Source organism: Sciurus carolinensis, chromosome 1 (genome assembly GCF_902686445.1).
Source record: "Sciurus carolinensis chromosome 1, mSciCar1.2, whole genome shotgun sequence".
Lineage (NCBI taxonomy): Eukaryota > Metazoa > Chordata > Mammalia > Rodentia > Sciuridae > Sciurus > Sciurus carolinensis.
Window position 1 is genome coordinate 49145904 of NC_062213.1, and position 26089 is coordinate 49171992.

At 34.3% G+C, this 26089-nt stretch overlaps 1 protein-coding gene across 1 annotated transcript in view; it reads left to right on the top strand.

Moving 5' to 3' along the window:
- The window catches only part of Mmp16 (matrix metallopeptidase 16), a 271651-nt gene that overhangs the window by 163649 nt on the left and 81913 nt on the right, over positions 1 to 26089 (top strand). Inside the window, exons 5-6 of the mRNA XM_047520914.1 lie at positions 22861 to 23022; positions 25032 to 25243. Coding sequence (XP_047376870.1) covers positions 22861 to 23022; positions 25032 to 25243 — 374 coding nt within the window. The remainder of the gene's footprint in view (positions 1 to 22860; positions 23023 to 25031; positions 25244 to 26089) is intronic.

Sequence of the window (26089 nt, forward strand, 5' to 3'; positions counted from 1 at the left end):
GTGTGTTTGATGTGAACAAAGACACATAGTAGAATGTTCAGAATGTTCATAGAAGCACTATTTTTAATAGTCCCAATCTGAAATAACTCCAGTGTCTTTCAATAACAAAGCAAATAAATCTATTATTGTTAATTCAGTAGAATACTACACTGTAGTATGAATGAACAGACTTTACACAAAACTATTTATCCCTCTCACAACATTTTTAGTTTTAAAAAGCTGTTCACTGAATAGAATATACAGTTTGATTTCTTTAATATGATCTTCAAAAACAAGTAACCTAATCTTTGATGGTGACAATCTGATAACAGTTCCTTTAAAATGTTGTGACCAGGTAGGGGACAGAAGTAGATAGATTGCAAGTATCATTTCATTTTTTTGATCTGGTAATTGATTAAATAGATTTTTCAATTTGTGATGATCGATTGAGCTGCATTCTTGGAAGTTGTACAATTTAAAAATATGTACAATTTACATTAATGAAAAAATTTACTTAAAATTTTTGATGTAACCAAATGGAAAAAGACATGGAAACCAAGAAAATATGGCACTCCTCTTTAGTTTGCAACCAGGCTTCTTCAGGGCCTGATGTATCTCCTACTTTCCTTCTCCCTCACTCTTTCAACTGAAATCTGCCTTTCACCTGCAGAAGTCATCACTACCATTCAGTTGCCAAACCCATGAATCCTTTTAAGGTCATTTCTTTCTTAACATCAACATTTATTTAGCCTGTGCTTTCAAAACTTTTAGATTTTTCTAAACTTCCCAGTAGGGCATTCACTCTGAATTACTCCAAGTTGTTTTTCTTTATGATTTTCTTGTTTTCCTGTAAATAATGACCTATACTAGTCAACTCTTTCACTGCTGTAACTAAAAGACCTGACAAGAAGGAAAAAATAACAGAATGAATCAAAAATTATTACCCTATGTAAATGTATGATTACACAAATGGTGTGTCTCTACTTCATGTACAGAGAAACAAGATGTATCCCATTTATTTATAATAAAAATAAATTAAAAAAAAAAAAAAAAAGACCTGACAAGAACAGATTTTAAAGGAAGAAAAGTTTATATGAGGGCTCACGGTTTCGAATGTCTTGGTCCATAGAAGTCAGGCTCCATTCCTTGGGGCTCCAGGTGAGGCAGAACAGCATGGCGGAAGAGTGTGGCAGAGGGCAGCAGCTCACATGATATGACCAGGAAGCAGAGAGAGAGAGAGAGAGAGAGACTCCACTTGCCAAATACAAAATATAAACCCCAAAGGCACAACCTCAATCACCCACCTCCTCCAGCCATACCCTACCACCTTCAGTTACCACTCAGCTAATCCCATTAGTGGATTAACTAGCCAATTGAATTCAGGCTCTCATAACCGAGTCATTTCACCTCTGAATGTTCTTACATTGTGTCACACACAAGCTTTTGGAGGACGCCTAATATACAAACCAAAACATAACCCATGGATTTTATTTTGCTTTCTTTTGTGTTCTTTCTCTATTTTTGTTCTGCCTATTTATTCATGGCCTGCAGCTTAAACTACTTATATAAAAAAGATGGTAAAGTCCTTTAAACTAAGACAGTTTTCTTCTAAGCTCCAGACTCAAATCTGCTATCCCAGGATCCTTAAACTGAAGAGATTCAAAAGTTAACTTATGTCCCCAGACCTGACATATTTTTATTTTCCCTGCCTCTCTTAATGGACCAATATCCATCTATTGTCCAAACCTGAAACCTGGTATCAACCTGAATTTTTTGTTTGTGTTCAGTTTGTTTGCCCTTTATCTCTGTTCCTTCCTACAAATAACTTGGTGACATTGAGTATACTCTTCATGTCTCTGCTATACCATACCATGCTCACCACCCATGCTACTTCTGCCTTGGATCAGACTTGTTATTTCTCATGTAGGCATTGTCATTAGATCATAACCGTATGCCCTGTCTATGGTTTTAAACTCTAATACTCAGCCCCACTACAAAAATCATAATAGAAATGTTCATCACCTTATCTGAGTCTTTCTCCTCTCTGGCTTATACATACTTTCATCTTAGAACCTGCAACACTTGTAAATCTTCCTTGAACTTGTTCGCACATCTGACATTTGTAGACCAAGACTGAGAGTTTATCTTGTTGAATCCACTGTGCCTGCAACATTTTAGATGCTAAGCATGTGGCTATTGAATTAATAGCTGTGTGATTTCAGTCGTTTGTATTTTTGTTTACCCGTCTGCCCTTTTAGACTGAACTCATTGAGACTCAGGTCTGTGTGCTTAATCTGATACTCAATAAATGTTTGCTTAATGAATAAATGTATGTAGTGGAATTAAGTTTGACTGAAATAAACTTTGATTAAGAACTTGTAAGAGACTAAAAGATTTATAATAAAGGTTTAAAATAGTTCAAAGGAAGAAAATTGCATAAAAATAGTGCAATGATTCTGAGATAAATTTTGAATTCATTATAGAAAAAGGAAAGATGTATTTCTTATCTTTTATTGTAATGGAAAAGCTTACTTGGGAAAATTCTATTCATACACATTTCCAGACATGAGCAGATTGGAAAATAACAAACCATATAGCTATCAATCTTATGATATTTTAGGACAAGTCATCAAAATAATCTACATACATTATCAACCTGTTGGTGTTTTATAGGGATGTGATGGGAGAATATTCAAGGAAATGTAGAGATATATAGGCTAAAATTAGATTTTCAAAATCTTTAATAATGTGCAGTACCAAAGACCACAAAACATGTATCTTATTTTGAATTAAGATTGTAGGTGGACCCACTTTACCATGAAAAGAAAACTGGTTTTGAAACAGAAAATAAAAGACATAGAGAATATAGGCTCTTCCCTGGGTAAGAATAGGGTTTCTTGGTAAAATCTGTCCTATGAGATAATTTAGAGAAATTTGAGTAATTTTAAGTTTAAAGGTAAGTTAATGATTAATGGATGTAGAATATTCAACTATGAGGGACTAAAAACAAAATTTCTTTTTTGTATGTAAGTATGAAGAAAGATGCTGTTAATAATCTAAGAGCTGTGTATCTTTAATAGTTACTGACTCAATGGAGACTCTGGTCTTTTGAAAACCATTGCATACATTTATTATTTTTGTTAGAATTGGTGCTATGTTATCAGAGTTGTAATTTTCTAATTAGCTGAGTAAAAAGCATATTATAAAATAATTTAAAATTTTATATTTATATGTACATTTTCCATAAATATTTTACATTTTTACATAGCAGTGTTTTACTTCTTAAAATTTTGATGCTTTGGAGATTCTGATTATTTATCTTTGTTTTTGCATTCAGTTTTATTTATAACAGAAAACTGTACTAAATGCTCTACATACTTTGATGAATTACAATCTACTAATCTTTCCTTTTTATTTTTATATAATTGACTTGAAGATTATATCATAACATGAAGGTCAGCAGGATATGCAGTGACAAAAAGTGAATATAATACATGTTAGATGATATTATTGTCATAATGAGAACTATGATAATTAGAGAAAAGTGAGATTTTATACTGAATTTTTAATGATAGTTGCCACATTTTTAATTGAGATCCAAGTGTTGTGTTTAATTATGCATCATTATCTTAACCTCTAGTTTTGTTTGTTTAAAACGTTGGTACCGAACCTTAAGAGACACTAATCAGAAAATATATCTACATAATCTCTTATCAAAAATACAAAGTGTTCCAACAGAACAAAATGGAAAATATATTCTTTAGAGATCAACAAATATTGTAACTTATTCAGTAAGGTTCATCTTAACCATTAATAACTCTTGATTGTCCAGCACATGTGGAAAAATAGTCACTGAGGAGAGCTCCTGCAGACTCCCAGTGTACAAGACAAAGAGGAAGCAGCCTCTCTATTTCTGCATGGTTTTTGGGAGAACAATTCTGAGCACAAACATTTTGTTTCAAAATTTAGCAAGTCAGATATGCTGTATAATTTTTCTGGAGCTATCTGAGTCATGTTGAAAAGTGGCAGATTTTAAAGGTTGTAATTTTCTCCTAGAACCAATTTTATTAAAGTTAACAGTTAACAGCAGGATAATTCGGTAAGATTTTTCTTTCTTCTGTGCTAAATAACATGACAGTTTGTGGGATAAAATCTATCACAATTTAGATCACTTATCATTATTATTGCAGAAGATTTAAAAGTTGAAGTGTTAAAAGGAAGAGAAAATGGTGACTTTGGTAACAATAGACCTGGGTTTGAATACTGGGTCTTCCAGTTACTACTAACCAATGATCTACCTCTTGGTAATTTTGCCCTGTGTAATCTCCCCCCCCTGAGTATAAGCTGGATAAAAGTGGTCCACATGTAAGGAATGACACACAGAAGAGACTATGGTAAATCAGTTCCAAGATTAGGTTGTAAAAGACTACAGGTTTCCATCTCAAGAAGTTTTTCATCAGTCACTGTGGAGGAGGTCAGATGTCATGTCAAGGGGACTCAGCCAATATATAAAAAGAGCAACATAGTGAGGACCATGTCTTCGTCCAACAGATAGCCGAATTCAAGACTTGCCAACACATATTTATTGAAATTTCAAGGAGAACCACCCAGTCAAACCTGACAGCTCCAGCTAGCAATTTGTCTGCAACCTCATATAAAAGCATTATCTTGAACCACTCAGTTAAGTTTTCTTAGATTTCTAACCCCAGAAATGTTAAGACAGTAAATTACTTTCATTTTAACCTGCTAATTTGTTATGTGTCTATGATAAACTTCAACTGTTATCATTATTGACTTATTTACAAAGAACAATTAAATGCATTTTAAATAATTTCCCCAAGGTTATTCAAATTGCAAAGGTTACATTTTCATACAAACACAATCTTTGAATTCTCATTCTTTTGCAGAGGGGTGTATAAGTAATGTAGGACATAAAACAATCTCTCCACACCTAAAATAACTTTTAGTAAATACCATTTTTTATTAGAATGACTAAGAAAACAGCAGGACAAGGCCAGAGGGAATATTTGAATAAGTCTAATTTCAGAGGGAAATTCTCTTTCTGAAGAAGACATAGCAATGAGTCGGATGATGTAATAAATGGAAACTATACATGCAGTTGTGTTTGCCCTCCTTACATTGACTGGTTATTTTGGTTTAGATATTAGATGTCCCCCAAAAGTTCATGTGTGAGACAATGAAGGAAGGTTTAGAGGAGAAATAATTGGGCCTTAAACCATTTAGTGAATTAATCCCTTGATAGGTTTATCTGGGTGTGGCTGAAGGAAGTGGATCATTGGAGGTGTGGCTTTGTGGTTTATATTTTGTATCTGGCAAGTGGAGTCTGTCTCTACTTTCTGATCATCATGTGACCTGCTTCCATCTGCCACACTCTTCCACCATTTCTACCTCACCTCGAGCCCTGAGGAATGGAGCTGGCTGTCTATGGACTAAGACATCTGAAACCACGAGCGCCCAAATAAACTTTTATTGTTCTTGTCAGGTCTTTTAGTCACAGCAACAAAAAAGTTGACTGAAATACAGACCAAGCTTGTTTGGTCAAAATCAAGCAAATACTACAACTTTAAACAATGAGGAGAGAGGACAATGCTTTATAGCATTTGTATATGAGTGTTAGCATGAAAAAAGCAAGAGAAGTAAAAATTAATGTAGTTTGTTAGGGAATTGTTAAGAATTAAGTTCTGTATTGTAAATAGTGGCAGATGGATTGGAGAATAGAGTATTAACTAGAACATGGGGAATTTTTCGTGGATAATTTATATTGTAGTAAGAAACCACTTCAGGATTTTGAGTTATGGAGTACTGTGATGGTAGTAATGCTTTATTTACACCCCATGAATGCAGGTAGGAGGTTTGTCTGGTGGAGTAAAATTGATTTCTCAGGCACTTTTGATCTGCTGTAGCTAGTATATATTGCTGGTTAGCCATGCATTAGATAATACTTCTTGCTTATTGTTATTAAAACTTATGGAAACTTAACAGCCTATGACAAACATTAAGAAAATGCTCTTTGTAAGGAATCAGCCTTGTTTTTCTTCTTGTTCATTTGTGTCATAGTATTGTATTAATGTCCTCTACCTTGATTTATATGATGAAGCCTACTCAAGACAGGTTGTATGTGTGTCAATAATAAATTATTCAAGAGTCATATTTAGCACAGGGGAAGATTTTAGTTTCAAACCAACCCTGAGACAAACTTTCTTGTTTCACTTAGCAACTTTTAAGTTATTTACTTACTCCAAACCTTTTCTTCTTGAGGTATTGTCTTTGGGTAATTATGCCTCCTAACAGGAGTTTTTTGAGAATTAATTTCTGGGCACTAATGAATACTCTGTGAATGTTAATTTTTCCTTCCTTTTAGTAAATGAGAGAAACCACTTCTCAATTAATTAGGTCCTTTGAAATGAAAGGATAATTAAAAGTAAAGGGAACTCTCAAAATCAGAAATTGATATGCCTTGCCTCTTTTTTTAAGTCAGTATTTCTAGTACATTTTTAAGTCTTCCTATTTGCTGGAAGAATTTTTTTAAGACTACAATGAAGTTACTATATGAATTTATTTCTGTAAAATCTGTAAAAATCATGAAACACAGGTGCTTTATTCATTGCTTTACTTACAAGACACATACACAGACACAAAGATTTGACAAGTCATATATAGACATTTAGGTTATGGTTTCCTTCCAAGTCATGAATCCTAGAAAGAAAACATTCTTCAGAACATTTGAAATTCTTAACCATGTTGCCAACAGAGTATTCTGCCAACTCCTAAGCTAAAACTCGGCCTTTCATATATTTGTTTACTTAAAAATAAGACAAGATATTTTGCTATAACTAGGTAGGCTGAAAAAAAATTAAATGTGAGTTTTCATTACAGAATATGTTGAATAAATCACAAACGAATATAAAGCACATCTATTATTTAAAAAACAAATGTCCTTTCATTTTCACTTCCATTTTTATCCTGCTATTTCAGTTTTAACACTCTAGAGGCAAACTAAAGAAAGCAGATAAAGAAGGCACTTAGGTGACATCACATCCTTGTGAAAGATCCAGAAATATTTCTCAAAATTTGCTGTGTGAATACCAGGCCAGACATGAATCTTCTGATTTTATTCATCTTTACCATATACATATATACTTTAAAGTTCACTACTTTACAGAATTCTTTTGCTCAACTGGCTCACCTAAGCCTCATTAATATTGACTGTACAAATAATTTTCAAACTTGTTATCTTGCATTTCAGTTTTTTATATCCCCATGAAGGATAATTTATTGATCAAACTAAATTTTACATTTTTCTCTTACAACACAAATAGGAACTCAAAGCAGTGGTCTGAAATGAGATGTGCAGAAAGGCAAACACTTTTGCCTTTACTTATTGACATTAATAGTTTTAATTATGTTGAGAACTATTATTTAAAATAACTCTTTGGTCAGGAATCCCTAAATTGTTGATTTCAAGCTCTGGGTCATTAACTCTGTAGACCAGATCAGTAAATTAATGCCAGCTTTTTTACTGGCAAGGAGTCACAATGTACTAAAAAGATATAAACACATGCACACACAGACATTAATTGGAAGCCTTCCATAAAATTGTGTGATTACATTAAGATGCTAATATTATAATTTTATACATTTTTCATTTTATACATGTTAGTCTGGTTTTATTATAAAGTGTCTTCATGAAAAAATGTGGTCTAGGGAGAAAGTCATGAGGAAACAGGATTGCTCTGGAGAAAAACCAAAAGTGAAAAGAGCACTCCAAAAAATTAACATTATTTAAAAAAAAAAAGACTTTTAAAACAAAATCAGACTCTTATCTCAGAGAAGTGCTTCAGTTACAGGAAAAAGGGAAGACATCAGGAGCTCTGGCTGAGTCACGTTGTAGCCTCTGGTTCTCCTATTGTTGATATGTGTATTAATGTTTTATAAAAACAGATTTGTTTGTAAATTGTTAATCTCTGCACAAATACTTGAGCATGGATGTATTTTCTTTGCTTTTTCCCCTTAAAAGACATAAAATTATCCGTGTCTAAATCATCAGCTCGATCATGTGACAAAAATAAATAATCAGGTGGCAGTGAACTGAAAACAGTAAAATCTAGAAAATGAGTAAAGTTCTATCCTCTCCCAACTTTTAAATTCTTCAATTCTTTATGCTCTTACTTTCAGAAACCAGCTGGTTGTACTAAAATATAAATTAGTTGCTCAAACCCATGTAAACACATCCAGGTATTGAGAAACACGTTATGTGGATTTGCCCTGAAGGCCATACACACACACTGGTGACTCAGTAAGAGAAATCCATTCAGGTCTTTCTGCAATTTTCATTGATTTCCTGTTAATCCCCCCTTGTTACAGCCCTCATGCTGGAATATGTACACTCCTGTAACAGCCTCTATTATAGTCCTTAAGAGCTGGTAATTTTAACCCCACCATTCTCCAATTTTTGTTTTCCTTTCGGAAATGGAAATTAACCAGAAAACTACCTGAATTTATCCCAGATACCCAGATGATCCCTACCAGCACCCCAGCTTCTGAGACACCTTCCTTCTGGAGACTACAAATGTCTTCCCAATATTTTCCTAAGGATACGTAGTCATGATTGGCCTTGATACGTATAGGGTCAGGTTAATGAATGTGATTAGGTCATCATGTTTACTGATTGGCACTAATCAAGGCTTCTACCCTCACGAAGAGAATAGGAGATAGGGGCCTTATCTTTCTTGGTGCACACAGACCAAAGGGATTGCTCCCAGGTCCTTGGGGAAGACATTCTGAAGTTGTAAAACTTGCAAGAGGCTGGGAAAAGATTTATATCTCAGAGGGTAAAGGAAGAAATTTCTAAAGTATATATTTTTCTTTTTTTATTATTTCCTAAAGTAAGTGCTCTAAGAAAAGGGAAGTCAAGGGCCTATAATCAGGATGAAACTTGTCTACAGTTTACTCAAACTAAAGAGAAAGTTAAGGCCATCTTGGTCATAAGTAAAATAATAAGCCACAAAAATGCACTTCATGTTCAGCCACCATGTAATTTATTTTGTATGCTTTAATCACAGTTGTTTCTATGCTATTATGATCGGAAGTTCCTCTCCAATGTAAAATAAAACAAGTTTCAGGTGCCTAAACATTTAGGCTAAAAAGCAGGCACCTTGTGAATAAAAGATATTTATTACTTGGTAATTTTATTCTTATATGCAAGCATGTACTGGCTTCCAACTTTATGATGATTTTTATAGACAGTCTGATAGCAGATGGGGGAATCTCCATGTGAACCCATAAAGATTGACCTTGAGCTCGCAGTTGTAGACTGCATATGCCATTTACAGAGACCTGGTCCTTTCAATTCTGCCTCTGAGTATCCCAGTAAGCCCAATACTCTTCCTCAAAATAAACCAGTCTCTCTCCTAATGAACTAATGTATAGCAGTACCATTATCAGTAGTATTACCATAAACCTTCAAGGTACTTCTCTTGTATGATAAGCTCATGAGTCAGAAAAGAAAGTGCTTGGGTGATATAGTGAAGTACATAGGAGGACTACATACTAGATCCTAATACACATAAGTGAATGAAACAGTTGAGAAATTTTTGTACCACTTTTTTTTTTTTGCTAATTATTCATCATTCAATTCAGCACAAAATTTGCAAAGAAGAGCCAATTTAAGATACTATATGAAATATTTGTATCTGAGTTTTAAATGACAGCTTTTAAAAGTCATAACCATTTAATATATTTCAAGAAATTAAAATAGAAAGTTAGGTTAACTTTTGCTGTTTGTGGCAACAATGAGAATATGAGACATTTTTAACATAAAATTTGGTGATCAAAGGGTTATGATTACCTATTTTAATAATGAGAAATAAGATATTTTTTGGTTTTTTTTTTTTTTAGATCTACATGACAGTAGAGAGTGTATTTTGACATACATACATGGAGTATAACTTCCCATTCTTGTGGTTATACGTGACGTGGAGGTATACTGGTCATGCATTCATATATAAATATAGGAAAGTTATAACTGATTCATTCTACTGTCTTTCCTATTTCCATCCCCGAAATAACAAAAAGTTTTAAAGTTATTTCAATCACTCCATCATTGAAGTACTTTCCTTTCCAATATCATAATCTCCTGTTTTCTATTCTTTTTTTCACCATCTTGACATTGACTTACTGAAACAGTCTTCTAACTGCTTCCTTTGCCTTCCACTACATCTTCCCTCCAGTCTCCCTCACATACCGAGACCTCTTTACATTTCAATATCCAAAGTTCATAGTACTCTATTATTTCTTACATATTGATCATGCGCTTAAACCTCTCAAAGTTCCCCAAAACTTCATCCTAATGAATCATTCACATATGTTGTATGATGATCATGTTTAACCAGTTGGTGTTCTGGTTTTGGTGAAGTTGGAACCCATAATTAAGAAGTCAACAGACTTCTGACCTGTTGAAATTCAATGTACTGAAACTTCCAATTATTCTCATGTGATTATTATCTCCCTCAAAAGTTTGCTATAAAGTTTATTAATTATAGGAATATGACCAATGGAAGTTACAGTTGTTACTACTGCTAAAACTACCATTCTTTAAGGACTAAACTATATGCTTCTTAATGTTTCTTTGTAAAATATACAGGTTCCAAATATTTATAACTTTAAACAAATACATTTGAATAAATCAGTAGCATGAAGACAACTTAGGTCTCTGTTAGCCAGGTACTGTAGAAAACCTAGGAAAATATTTGGATAATCAAAGCCAAAATACACTTAGTATTATTTTAGACTATACTTTGGTTATAAAGTCTGTGCTTAATGAATTAGACATGTTTTTTCTCTTAATTCAGAAAAGTCTAGACTTCGTTCTCTCTGTAAAATATTTTATATACATGATATTATTCAACCTACCAACAACCCTATAAAATAAGTGATGTTAGACTCATTTTATAAATGAAGAAACCACTGCAGAGAGATTAATAAATAATTGATAACTAGTGAGAATTTTAAATCTGGTTGGTCTGTTCCTTTTCTTTTGTATGTCTTTAAGTTGTGAAAGGTCTTATTTTATATATGTTTACATTGTGAAATGGTTCTGACATTCAAGTTGGGTAATACATCCATTACCTAAAGTAGTTTTCTCCCTTCTTTTTTTTTTTTTTTTTGGTAGTGAGAACACTTAAAATTCAGTTAGCAACTTATATAAAGTATCATTACCCGAGCCACCATGCTGTGCATTAAATCCTCAAAACTTATTCATCTTATAATTGAGATTTTATACCTGGGTTTGTCTTAAAGGACTTAAGTGGGGTAAAAATAACTCCATTATCATATGTAATGATTTGCTAATACATTCATGTTTCTTGGGAGAAGTTCCATGATTTCTCAAATTCTCTGAGAGGCTTATGAGCTCCAAAGAACTCAGAATTATTGAACTAAACTCTCAGTTCCTTTCTTAAGAATAAAGACATATTTTCTGTAATACAGTAGAAAATCAATTACATATTATGATAAATTATCAGTAGTCCAGTCACTCTTTAAATAGCTACTCGCACGTAGTAGGTAATTAGTAATTTTAAGAAATATATGCTGTATAGTTGCTACTGGTCTAGAAATTGTAGCACATATTACAAGGATTACTATATAAATAATAATTCGTATTATCCAAATAATAATATATCAAATAATTCAAATCATTTTCTATAAAGTGGATTTGCAAGTTATTAGGTGCTTATTGTCGTTTAGTTAATTACTAAAATTAATCTCTTTTCCACTAGCTATAGAGAAAGGCATGTAGGCCTCTGGAATCTTTCTGACCAATCAGAATGAGCTGCCCACAGGGAAAGTGTGTCACAGATATATCATCCTCTAAGAACATGAGGATGTTCCTAGAATCTTAACTCAAGAGGATACAAAAAGAGTCCTTGTTTCTCTCATGGTGTGATTAACCATACCCTACCTTGCTATTTTTCAGTGAGACTTTTTTGAATTAAGAGAAGACATGTCTAATTCATTAAGCACAGACTTTATAACCAAACTATAGCCTAAAGGAGTACTAAGTGTATCTTGGCCTTGATTATCCAAATATTTTCCTAGGTTTTCCACACTACTGGGCTAACAGAAACCTAAGTTGTTTCCATTATATTGAATTGCTATAATGATTTGTCTAAAGCTATAAATGTTTGGTACATGTTTACTTTTCAAAATATTTTTACTGGTTTTGGAAGACCTATTTGATGGCAATTTGTTTCCCTCATATCTTAGGTGCCAGTGTTGAATTATGCCTTATTAGTGTACACTAGTAGCATGCTTCAGACCTAACCAAACAGGCAACTCTGACATTCCTAGCAATCCATCCTCAATTGCTGATGAAGTGTTTTGAAACAGAATTTTTAAAAATTAAAGAACATATACAGTACCTTTGTACCTTTCTCTGACCTATCACCATGATAGTTTCCTTTTGTTTGGAGAACAGTTTTTTTTTTTTTTTTTTTTTTTTTTTTTTTTTGCTCTAAGTCATTTGTCTGTTTGTTTGTTTGTTTATGACAGGCTGTCACTAATTCACCCAGACGGCTTTGAACTTGTTGATCCTTCTGCCTCCACCTTCTGAGTAGCTGGGGTTATAGTTGTGCACAACACCTAGCGCACTCTAAGACTTTTAGACTTAATTAAAAGTTAGAAGCAATGAAAGTGATTAAAATTTTCTGAGCAGCAATAATTGTACTGAGGAAGTAATCTAAGCTGAATTGTATCCTTATAAAATTTGTACATTAAAGACAAGTCCCAATGCCCTAGCAGGATTTGAAGATAGGGCCTCTGGGATGTAATTAGGGTTAGATGAGATTGTGAGTATTGGGCCAACTTGATGAGTTCCTGTTCTAGAAGAGATATGAGACACAGAGATCTTGCTTTCCTTCTGTCTGTGGTGTGAGGACACAGAAGGTAACAGTCTGTGAATTAGGAAGAGAGCCCTCATCAGAGGTTGACCCAGCTGGTTCCCTGCTCTCAGATTCCCTGACTCCAAAATTGTGTGAAAATAAATTTGTATTGTTTAAACATCCCAGCTTGTGGCATTTTGTTATGACAGCCCAATCAGACTAAAAAAGGTAATTTTTAAAGTTTTAAAAAATTAAGTTTAGCCTTAATTCAATGGAAAAAAGAAATACTATACTTTCATACTCCTAGAAAGAGCTCTTGGAGAGCAACTATATCCTTTGAACAGGTGGCTTGACAAGGTGGGTTATATCTCCTGGGATGCACATTCTGGAGTCCTGAGATGTTTAGGACTGAGTGAAGACTGGAGAAATCCATTTCCTCAGCACACTAATTTCCTGGTTGTTGGCCTGCACTGTTTAGGGTCACTTCTGCCACTTTCTATGTAACTGTAGTCAATCTATGAAACTTTTTAGTTTCCTTATATATAATGTTGTGATAATAATAAAACCTAACTAATATTGTGAGAAGTAAATAAGCAAACACATATAAAGTACCTAGTACTCTACACAGCCCATATTACTATTAAATGATATTTCCTCTGGCTTTTATTACTCAGTTTTATTAAGGCTTTTATTTTCTTTGTTCTCTCAAGTGTTAGAGAATAAAAATGGTACTATATACAACAAAACACTTCAAAATTCTTAGCATATATGAATATAAATTAAGTTCACCATTAATTTATCTGACACACATGTAAATACTACTCATAATTGCAATTGTATTGTATTTGCTCATCAAAGGTAAGCACCCAGTTAGAGACTTCTACACATAATAAAATTCCTTCATAGCAAACTATTCCTGACCCAGTTAGACACAGTGTCTGGTGGAGGAGTCAAGGGATCATTCTGAAGCATGATCAGAACCACTAAGGGGAACCACTAAGCCTTGGAGGGCAAGAATAGTGGACAGGGAGAAAGAAAGAGGATACTACCCAACCTTTGAAAGAGAGAAGCCTGCATAGAAGAGTAGACCAAAAAAAAAAAAAAAAAAAAAGCAGAAGTGAAAAAATCCACTCAGAATCAACCTCTCAGCTTTTGTCTTGCCCAACAGAACTGTGACCAAACACTTTTCTGGACCTGCACCCTCAGAGTGTAAATTCCAACTCCATCTCACATGGGCTGCCTGGCTTAGCAAGTTCCATAGCCTCTGAAAGTGTTATTGGTAAAGCGGAGTGAAAAAGTATGGGCCATGATGTTTCAGTGACATAGTCATTGACATTTATGGTTCATCATAGATGCTCAATAACCAGGACTTCCTTCCTGTTCTTTGGCCAGACGTAGCTACCCCACTTCTCTAGCTCTTTAGAGGAACTCCATATTTTCCTAATCATTAAGAGGGTGGCCTTCTTGTCAGTGAAGTGCAAAGTAGTAGCAAACATGCAACCAGGGTATCAGGTACTACAAGATCTGTGGCAGGAAGAGGAACCTCTGGAAATTTTCAGTGACAGATTTTCCTTTAGACCAAGGGTTACTGCCAAACCTATGTGATTGAACTGGACAATATTCAAGTTCCCTCATTATTTCAGGAGGGGTCCTATACCAGTGCCTCAAAGTAATTTTCTTTCTACTAAGGTCTTTTCATTTTTTCTTTCCTGTCTACTAATTCTAACCAAAATAGAGAGGAATTGAGTACTAAAATATTCCATATTAATTATTTATCAATATGCAAAAAATAGCTCCCAAACCTAGTACCTTAAAACAATAAACATTTATTTCCTCACATAGTTTTGAGGTCAGGGATACAGGGGGTAGCTTAGCTAGTTGTTCTCGCTCAGGGAATCTTTTAGATACCCCTACTTGCAGGGCTGCAGTCATCTGAAGGGTTTGGAGAATTTACTTCCAAGCTCATTCACGTGGCTTTTGTAGAAAGTCTCAGCACCTGGGGATCTCCATTGGGCCATTTGCACAAATGGTAGCTGTTTTCTCCAGAGTGAGAGAAAAAGGGAAGAAGGGGAAAGTAAAAGGGAGAAAAATGCAAAGAAAAGGGAGAAGAGAGTGGACAAGATGGAAGTCATGGCTGTATTTTATCAACAGTGAGAAGTTACAGAAGCAGTTATTTTCATCATTAGGAAAGAGGTCTGGTGCATTATAATTGTCTATTTCATACATGAAAAATGAAAAAAAAACAAATTTTGTGTCATTTAAATTTGTTTTGTCTTTTAAATTCCAAATAAATATTAAGAAGGAAAGGGAAGATATTGGTGAATGAAATTGACTAAATTATGTTATGCGCATGTACAAGTATATAAGAAAGAATCCCACTATTATGTATAATTATAGTATACTAAATAAAAGAAATAAAAGCCAAGTATTGAGAGAATCAGAAGTTGTCAAGGCAATTATAGTATGTATTACAATAAAATTATTTTCAAAAGACCAAAAATACACAGAGGCAAAGGAACTAGATTTACCTGGGGACTTGGGGAAGAGTGTTCATATAGGAGGTGACTTTGAGTTTTGTTTTAAAGGATTAGTATGGTTTTGTAAAAACAGCACAGACAAACTAGAAGATAATAGGAAAGAAATGCTGAGATTCAGCCAGTCTCAGCAAACCACATACGAAATGATACTAATTTTATAAAGCTCAAACACTAGGAAAAACTGTCATTTATTGAAATGTTTGATAAAATACAGAAATATAAGCAAGGTAATGTTAACTTAGATCTTAGATTAATGATTACCTCTGGAGGGAGTAGGGAAGCTAAAGTTATGAGATAAAAGGAAAAAACAGGTAGATTCAATGGTGCTGGTGATCCAATTGTTGAATAGGTTTCTAAGATGATAAATGTTTGAATTCTAATAATTTTCATGTGTGAAATACAACACAATCAATTTTTAACATTCAGAATATGTTAGCAGAGAGAACAGCATACAAATGGAGGGGTGAGAGAGCTTGGAATATATAGACATAATTATGACAAGGAAATGATAAATGAGGCATTATCTTTCATAATGCACAGTTCAGTGTTCTGAAATTGTATTGGAGGACACAAAGGAAAGGAGATTAGAGACACAATTAAAAGCCTCAAAACACAAAACTCAAAATCTTGCAAAAGAAGCAAGAACTATTTCTGTATTAAGAACCAAGAGTCTGATTTCTCTTTTGTTGCCCATGTGGCGATAAGATCAAGGCATATTACAATTGAAAATCTTGCATAATGTGAATTAATGATAAGTTACAAGAGCAGTTATTATTTTCATCATTAGGAAAGAGGTCTGGTGCATTTTAATTGTCTAAAGCTTGTCATGTGCCAACAACTTTTGTTCCTAGTAGAATTCAAATCACAGGGTGGTACTTTATTTAACAACTTACCCTTTCAAACTATTGTGAAGCTGCAAGTAACGTTTAATTACATTATTGCCAATCATCTGAAGAATAGTAATTACTTGGAACCCTTGGCCAGCATTTCTGATTAGAAGTACTGTGACATACCCAACAGGTTACAAGTTCATATCCCAATCCTATTAACTTTCTTCTAAAGCCTGACTTAATTCCTTAGAGAAAATGACTCCACCCTTAGATATGGTGCTTAGGAAAGATGTGAATGATCTGATGAGAAGCTGTACATGAAATGAAATGACTTGGACTGTAATGACCTTGTTGATAATAGGTCTGTTTTATTTTTGTCCTTTAGTATTCCTCTTACCAGACAATACATGTATAGTAACCAGGAGACTATTTTCCTGTGAGAGATTTGAGATGTTTTTAATAATTCAGTTGGACCACTGGCCAAAAGCTTAGTACATGACTGATAGCAATATTCTTCTAGCTACTGGTTCCTACATGTTTAACTCAAAACAGGGTTCAGGTTTTTTTTTTTTTTTTTTTTTCTCCTAGCAAAGGGGACCCAGTGCACCTTGAGGAAGCTGCTGAAGGGTGGGTATTTTTTGGTTTTGTTTTTTCCTTTTGAAGAATAAAAACAAGACAATCCTTAAAAGGCCACATTGGGACTTTTTTTTATCAAGAAATTTACTCTCTTTTGCCAAACAAAGGCCAAGAGATATTAAGCTGTATTCTAAACCAGCACCATCTCCATGCTGAGCTCAGATGGAGCCAGCTGTTTGTGGTAAACCTCATTGCCAGCCTTTGGATTTTCTGCTCTTGATTATGCTGCCTTGATTTTCATTGGTCCTTTGTCTGCTTGATAGATCTTTGTTTTGCCAGTAGGTCTGCTTTTGATGAGTGTTTCCTTTTGCTTTCAGCCATTGATAGTACATTCCAGACAAAGTTTAACTATGTGCCAGGGCGTGGGCATGCTCAGAAGCTGTCCTACCTCTACCACACCTGACTTCCACTTCACATATTATTTGGTGTAGCAAACTCATTGATATCAGATTCTTAATTTGTCTTGGATTTGAAAAGACAAAAGTGTTGATTTTAGAACTGGGGTTAGATAGTATTCTCCATCTAAAAATGACTGTAACATCTTTTCTTTCCCAGTTTCTCCTCATGTGAATATCCTCCAAGACAAAATCCATAATAGTCTGCTCCCTAAATTGCATTCTTCCAAACATGGTCATCATGTATTTCCAACATCTTCCTGAATAACTGTCTTCTTCCATACGTTTTTATTCCTTCTCCTGTGACTATACCTTATTGCCTAGAGGATCCTCAATTGCTTTGTTCCCGTAGTTTTCCAATCCAAAGGGCCATGTTTTAAAAACTACTTTTCTATGTTCCAATAACCCAGAATTCCTAGTCTCTTGATTTCTCTTGATTTCCCACTATCTGACCAACCATGTTTAGGTAAAACTTGCATTCCACATTTACTCCCCAAATCCAAACTAGCTCTCTACTACCTGGAAACTGGTCTATTTATTCTAACTCATTTAAAGATTCATCCTCTACTGTAGACCAGCCAGTGCCTTCAGAATTGAGGACATGAAGATAAATGCTGCTCAACATCAGTCTTTTAAAGAACTCAGAATACCCTGGGAAGAGTTGTCAACAGATGATGCCAATAAAATGCAACTGTTGTGAGAGGTGACACCCAGGGGCTATGGGAGTCTTAAGGGGAAGACACAGGAGGATTTCCCCCTTGGAGGAAAAAACATACAAAGTAACATTTGAATGGTCATGGCAAGTCTGATGAATTGATGGTCATTCAATGCCTTATAAATGGAAGGCCAATCCCAGAAAAAAGACAGTTTATACAAAGGCTCTAAGGACTGAACAAGCATCTATTTCTATGACTGGGAAGAAGTTCTGACAAGGAGAAAAAATAATACAATGTTGGAAACATAGAACAAGGAATTATGCATGAAAATTCTTGGTTATCTTCCTGAAGAATAAGGAATCATCTTGTAGGTAGTGGGAAAGTGACAGAAAATTAAATGAAAACAATTCTCCTTTCTGCCCCTGTCCATGTTTCTTTCCCCCAGGATCCCACCTATAATTTCACTTTCTGTATTCTGCTTAAGTCATACTCTTTAATTTCTTTCTGCACACTCTTAAGGAAATAATAATCTCCTACACATGATATAATGTTTAGTCTGATTACCCTCTTATCTTTACTCATATCCATCAATCACCCCAGGAAGCACAGGATGCTCCTCACCCGCCAGTTCCTACATGACTTGAGCATCACCAATTCTGCCTTCTTTTCTTTCCACTCTTCATCTTCTTAAATTACTACCACCAGAAAAATTCCAAGTCTGTCATCATCCACATCCCCTTGATGATGAACTTCTGATGAGAACACTTCCCTGAAGTTTGTTTTTGAAACTGATATTGTTCTCTACCTTTATTATATTCTGTTCTCTTACATTCCTTCAAACTGTTTTCTTCTCCATATTCTTTCTACCACAGGTACTCAAACCATGATACATAAACTCCTCTTCCTTTTTAATTGTACTTCTAGATCATTTCCCTACCTCTTCCATAAAAACTTCAAGCTCTCATGGTAATATTTGTCAGACTATTCCATGCACACACTCTCTTTGCCATAGTCCTCTATTAACCTTCGGGTCATCTCCCTGATCCTTGATGATTTTTCCTCCTAATTCAATGCCACTCTCTTCAGTACTACCCTTAGCTTTAATTCTTGGTGGTCTCAACAGTCAGTAGAGGAGCTGAAGAAATAGCTCTTTTTGGAAAGCGCTCCCCTAGCATGCGCAAGGGCCACGGTTCGAATCCCCCGTGCCTCAGATGAGAAGAAAAATTTAAAAAAAAACAAACAGTAGATCATTTTTGTAGTGTGCTGGTCTCTCAGTTATTAGAGCTCTTCTCTGATTTTTTCATTTCTATTCTAACTCAGAGAATTTCTCCCATAGTTAATTATACCTTTACCATTACTCTTAAAAATCTCAATTGTCAGTATCCATAATCAGTACCACTCTCTATCTTTCCAACACACTCCACATGACATCATGACTCCAAATTTCCTTTGACTACATCAGAACTGAAGAGTTGAACTTCAGTTATTTTATGACCTTACCTTGTCATTGTTCTTCCTCATTTCCTAGTATGAGTGCCATTTCCCTTATATGGCACAAGTACCATGGGGAGTCAAAAATCACTACATATACCATACAACAGTTACTTTGTCCTTCTCTCTACTTTTAATATTAAATGTGTTATACTAAAGCTCTGATGATCAACTCTACTATCTCAGCATCAACACTGCCATAGTCGAATGAGGCTGGACAGAAAAGACAACCACACAGTAGATGGATTTCACTTTAGAATCATGATCCTCGATGCTGCCTATATTTTCCTATATTCCAAGTCCATTCTCTTCAACTCTTCGATGTACGTATTTCATACTGTCTTCTATTTCCTTTTTCCTCCACAGTGTTCTCTTAGTTTCTCTTATAATTTTCTTTCTACTTCACAAAGCAAATTTTAAAATTTAGAAAAGATTTCCCACCATGACTTTTACTTTGCTTATACCGACCTGTTATATTTTACCTTCTTATTTGTTACTTTAAACTGTGCATGTTTCTAAGGCCAACTTATGCATTTTATCCTACCCATGCTTATCAACCCCACATTTATACCTCCAGCCTACAACTGTCCCCAAATTCCACTTGTGTATATCTAACTGGACTTGACACCTCCCACTGAATATTTTTTAATGATCTCTAATTTAACACTAAAAAAACCTGCTGCCACCTCTCTGCCCCCCATCCTGCCTCCACACAGATGCACACAAAAGCAGCAGAAAGCAATTGTCCTGGGACTTTCTACATCTCAGTGGATGGTGGCTTCATTCTTGCCATTGCTTGGACCAAAAACAAGGTGCTATCTTTGACCATTTTTCTTTTCCTTAGGTCATGCATCCTGTTCTGTATGAAACTCTGTGACTTTGCCTTCAGTATTATCAAGAATTGTGTCACTTCTGTCTATCTCTACTGCTCCCACTTGGGTTTAGTCCAACAGCATTTTTGCCTGAATCCTTTCAATAGCTTCTGATCTGTTTTTTTTTTTTTTTTTTTTTTTTTCCTGAGGGAGGGTGGGTACTGGGGATTGAACTCAGGGTCACCCGACCACTGAGCCATATCCCAAGCCCAATTTTGTATTTTATTTAGAGACAGGGTCTCACTGATTTGCTTACTGCCTTACTTTTGCTGAGGCTGGCTTTGAACTCGTGATCCTCCTGTCTCATCCTCCCCAGCCCATGGTATTTCATGGTATTACAGGTGTGTGCTACGTGCCCAGCTAGCTTCAGTTGTTGAATCATGTTGCTTCCTTGCACCTTGTAGTTGATCCTAAAGAGTAATTACCTAAGTGATCCTGTTTAAATGGTTGTCGGATTATGCCTCTTTTCTCCTTGAAAACTTTTAGTGCTTCCTACTTTAGTAAGACTGGAAACCCAAACCATTGCTATTATCTATGCTGCATACATGGTGTCACTCTGATCTTCTCCAACGCCATCCTTTCCCCGCTTTACTCTTCGTCCTTATCACTTACAAATATGTAGCATAATATATACTTTGTTCCTTTATCTTGTTTCTTTCCAATCTCCTCCACTTAAGAATGTCAATTCTGTGAGGTTGGGAAATTGTTGTTGTTGTTTACTGTTATATTGTCAGAGCCAAGACAAATCCTTAATCTATAGTAATCTTACAAATGAATGTGAAGTATGAAAATGACTTAATGAATGAAATATTTTTCATATGAGTACACTATATAATCTATTGTGCATGCTAATGCTTTCATAGCTGTGTGATTTAGTATAGTGATTAAAAGCATAATCTCTGGCATCACACTGAGAAGTTTTAATCCAGCTCTGCCTTTCTATGTGATCTTGCAGTTTTTACATAATGTTTCCAGACCTAATTTTCTCATTTTTTAAATGGAGATGTTGATAATACATAAATTACTCACAGGACTGTTGCAGGAACTAAAGGAGAAAATCCGGGTAACATGTTCAAAATGCCCACAATAGGGTTAGTTAGCTTTCAGTCAGATAATATTTCATTACTATAGCTAATACATATTATATTTTGCTTCTTTTGTGTCTTAATTTCCTCTTTTAAGTAATTTTATGAGAAGATTAAACTCTTTGAGGTTGAAAAATGATAAGATTTATTTTTTTATATACCTCTCAAATTTGATTCCCAGTGTCTAATCATTTTTTCTTTGAGTCAGGTAAGTCCCTGGAAATGTGGTTTCAGTGGATTTTCTCAGTGTGCTAATCTCGTGTGGGGAACCAGCCCCATAATCTCATCCATTCCTTTATTATAAACTACTCCAGAATGGAAAAAAATGTTTGGTTATTTATCTGAATTTGTGTTCAAAAAGTAGTCCTCTGAAGGGAATTATCACAGTGCGCTATAAAGTGGTTGGAAAGGAGTTTTTTAAAAATGATATTCACTGAAATCATTTGTGTTTGTGGCAAGTCATTTATGTAAACTTGATACTTTATCTCCAATTCTGTTGAAGTTTTTGCTTTGAAACATAACCCTTAGAAATGTAACAGTCCCACTTAATGCTCTTATATTCCAACTAAATGTTTAGAATTAACTAGTGAAAATGCAAGATCACCTTTTTGCTCCTGAGTTCAGTTATGAAGATTTGGCACCAGACGTCATGTAGAAGTCATCAGCAAGGAGTGACTACATAAAGTCACACTAAGTATCCCTGCATAATTTGCACTAAATAGACTTTACTATACATGTTTTTGCTGTAAATGAGACTTCTCAGTGGGGCATAGCAGCTCTTAGATAAATATATTCTGTTCAGATTATCCATGGATTGATGAGAATCGATATTTATACAACTAGCATTAGAATTCATTATTATAACTGCTATCCAGTGGCTTTTATTTCAAGCTACTGTCCTGCTATATTCTTGTGTTGTAAGAAATTAAAGATTTAGTCTAGGATTTGCTATAACTTGAGTCCCAGTTGCAGTTCTGTACATATGAGGATCTGCTGTTCTTGACAATCAAGTCGTGCCTTAATTTACTCATCTGTATAAAAGTAGAGATTGTATCTGCCCTATGTTTTTTACTGAGTTGTTAGAATTTTGTAAAATAATGTGTTATTAATCGTTACCATTATGTTAAATGTGAAGGTGAGGTGTTGTATATTAGGTATTTTATAATTGGAAAGCTATTTTAACAGCAGTATTATCAGTTTCTTATACTGCTGCTCTTTCTTCAACTTTTATTCTTTTTTTCTAACCTCCACTTTGTAAATTTCTGCAACTTCGATCATTGCCATCACCTTGGAACCAACCCCTTTTTAAAAGAAGGATAATGGATTTTGTAAATAGGATAGCCAATGATAAAATCATAGTTAAGTAAAGATTTCCTTTTATATTTCTTGAGTAACATTTGGAATGTTTTAAATTCTTCTTTCTATTTCTTTATTTGAATATTGCTTACAATCATTTTGACTTCTCTTCTCCTTTACACAGGAAATGACTTATTTCTCGTGGCAGTTCACGAACTGGGACACGCTCTGGGACTGGAGCATTCAAACGACCCCACAGCTATCATGGCTCCATTCTACCAGTACATGGAAACGGACAACTTCAAACTTCCTAATGATGACTTGCAGGGCATCCAGAAGATATACGGTACGTTACCATTGTTTCTTTTTTGGTTAAACCAGCAGTGATGTTCAGAACCCCTGCAGTGTTTTCTTCTTTGAAATGGATGCTTTAAGTATATAAGACAGAGAAAAACTGAAGGAAAAAAACAATATATATATATATATATATATATATATATATATATATATATATATATCCCGCAGGCAAAATTCTTCTGTCAGTTGAGTTTTGTTGACACAGTTTCAGATGCCATAAAATATAGGTAATGGGAAAGTCTTTCTTATTTAAAGTTTTCTTGGGGTATTTAATTGAGAATTGCAATTATACTAATAATCCAATAATTCTTCATATTTAAAACTGAGCTAAAATATATAATAAATTAATACAACCAATAAAACCAGTAAGAAATGTAAGACTTTTATATAAGATGCTGAGGCTTTAGTACAAACTGACAAATTAACTCACAGTGTCTGAGATTTGCTATTAGGAGTTTCCCATAAAAATCACTTTTGGAGAGCCTGAAACCACCCTTATATGACAGTTGTAATAAATTGACCTCAAAGGCATATATTCATGAAGAGTGAAAGTTAATCAGCAAGGGAGTGAAAGTTAACAAGTGGCTAAGTTTATTAACACATAGCACAAGATAAAATTTTAGTACAGTAATATTATTTATGGGATTCATTCATCAAATGCAAATTAAGAGAAAAGGGGAAGACTACTGTGCATATTTACTATAATCCTAACTCCCTCAATACAACCATTGACCTTTTTAAAGACATTTATTTCTCACATAATTGTTAAGAACTTGACATTTATAATTTACATATAGCAAGTATGGTTTACTAAATTAATGAAGTGAAGCTTTCATTTTTACAACACAAAGACAAATGTGTGCTATCTCTATGTTAATATCCAGCATCCAAAAGATGTTATTTGCATTTTTAAACAGTGTAGTTTAAGTTCACTAATTTTCTTTGCATTCATTAGTTTTTAGATTTTAATATCTCAGAGGCAAGCATTCTTGCAGGGTAAAAATAGATTTGAAAAAAGGTCAACTTTTGTGCTGCTCTTTACATTGTTGGAGTACTGAGGAAAAAGACCTATCTCAGACTTAAGTGAAATATCTCAAGTGTTGAATTGTTAGCCTATGCCTAAGTGTGTATCATCAGAAATTCTTCTCAAGTGGGTTAACTGAAAGACGTCTTTGTCTCATGACCTCATGAATTAGTAGTCTAGACTAAAGATCTACAAAACAATATCCTTCCCATATCTAAATTTTAAGTGTGAACAGCTCTGTTTTTACATTTTAAAACATAAAGTCCTTGAGGAACAATGCTTAACATTTGTACCAAATTATATGTGTAAACTTTAGCTTGATTTAGAAGTCTCTTTTTAGAAAAACATCTTGACATTAATATTTTATTGGTGGTATTTTAATCAATACGTGTTTTCAATTCAATATTTAAATGAAACACTCATCCAGTAATTTGTCAAAATGTTTAATGAGAAGGAAATAGTGAAATCAGTAAAAGTTTATAAAATATAGTTTTAAAAGTTTATAAAATATACTGTAGAATAAACTTTCATTAGTTAGTGTTTCTCTTTCAGAAATATTTGCAGAGAATCATTGTCTGTCAAAATTCAGAATTAACTTTATTGGAGCTTACACGTGTGGCTCCAGGATTCATTTTCATTTATTTATTATTTATACATCATCCACTTCTAAAAACGATTTGAGAGCAGCTTTCCAATAAGGTCTACAAGTGAAGCTATTTTTAAAAAATCATTAAAAATTGACAAAGAAAACCTAGTTACTTGGATTCAGAATCTAACATGATGAGGACAGTTTCATATAGACTTGGCAGTGGGTGGGTAAAATGGTTTTCTTTTTCAGAAAATAAAGGATCTGAAAGACCTCTTAGCTTACTTAATCTCTGCCCTATGCTGATAAGTGATTGTTCTCTGTAGCATATTTTGCAGCACTATTCCAGTTTTAAGTGAGCCAAGCACTGTCCTCATATTTTCAAAAGGTCCACCTGACAAGATCCCTCCACCTACAAGACCTCTGCCGACAGTGCCCCCACACCGCTCTATTCCTCCGGCTGACCCAAGGAAAAATGACAGGCCAAAGCCTCCTCGGCCCCCCACCGGCAGACCTTCCTATCCTGGAGCCAAACCAAACATCTGCGATGGGAACTTTAACACTCTAGCTATTCTTCGCCATGAGATGTTTGTTTTCAAGGTAGGAGGCTGATTTTTTTTTAAAGGGTAGATCAAGTGTCTAGTGTCGCTTTATAAAACAAGTTCTCATTCATTCTGACACTAACTTCCTAGCCTTCTCACTGTTAGAAGGAAAAAAGCATCCTAAAAAATAAATGCACAAATGGGCTTAAATGTCTAGCAGAAGATTGCTGTAACGTTCTATTTTGGGAATACATTTATGTCAGCAGAAGCTAAAATGCCTAGAAATGTGAGGGTGAAAAATGCTGCATGTTATGAAGAGATAAAATAGCATAATTTAAATCATGAATAGGAACTAATAGGCATGATTTGCTTGGGAGCGTAGCCCCTTCCAAGCACACTGCAGCTATTGTATCTTTGGTGTACACATCCTTATGAGATCCCTATAATTAGACTTGACAATTACATTGTTTTTTTAGGAAGATTATTGATCATTTAGTTTGGGATCTACTGGTAGCCATTCAAATTGAATCTTTTATAAGACTATCATTTCTATTTAACATATACGTGTCATTCTCTTTAATCAACCCTTTATATCTGCCTGCTTTATATTATTTATTTAAAAGATTGCAAACTAAAATTAATTTTACATTTGCCAGATGTGCTTCTTAATGTCATTGGTTTCTCAGACAATAACATTGATCAACAATATATCAAAAGTAAATTATATAATATTAAAAGACAAATTTACTGTGATATTGAAAAATAATTATCTCTCCCAATATTTGCAAACTGATTTTAAACATTAAGGAAAAATATAAATTCATATTTCATCAGTAGATTATTAAAATAGCCACATTTTACCAGTATTATCCATTTAGAAGTAAATTAATATGCTCTTATTTTT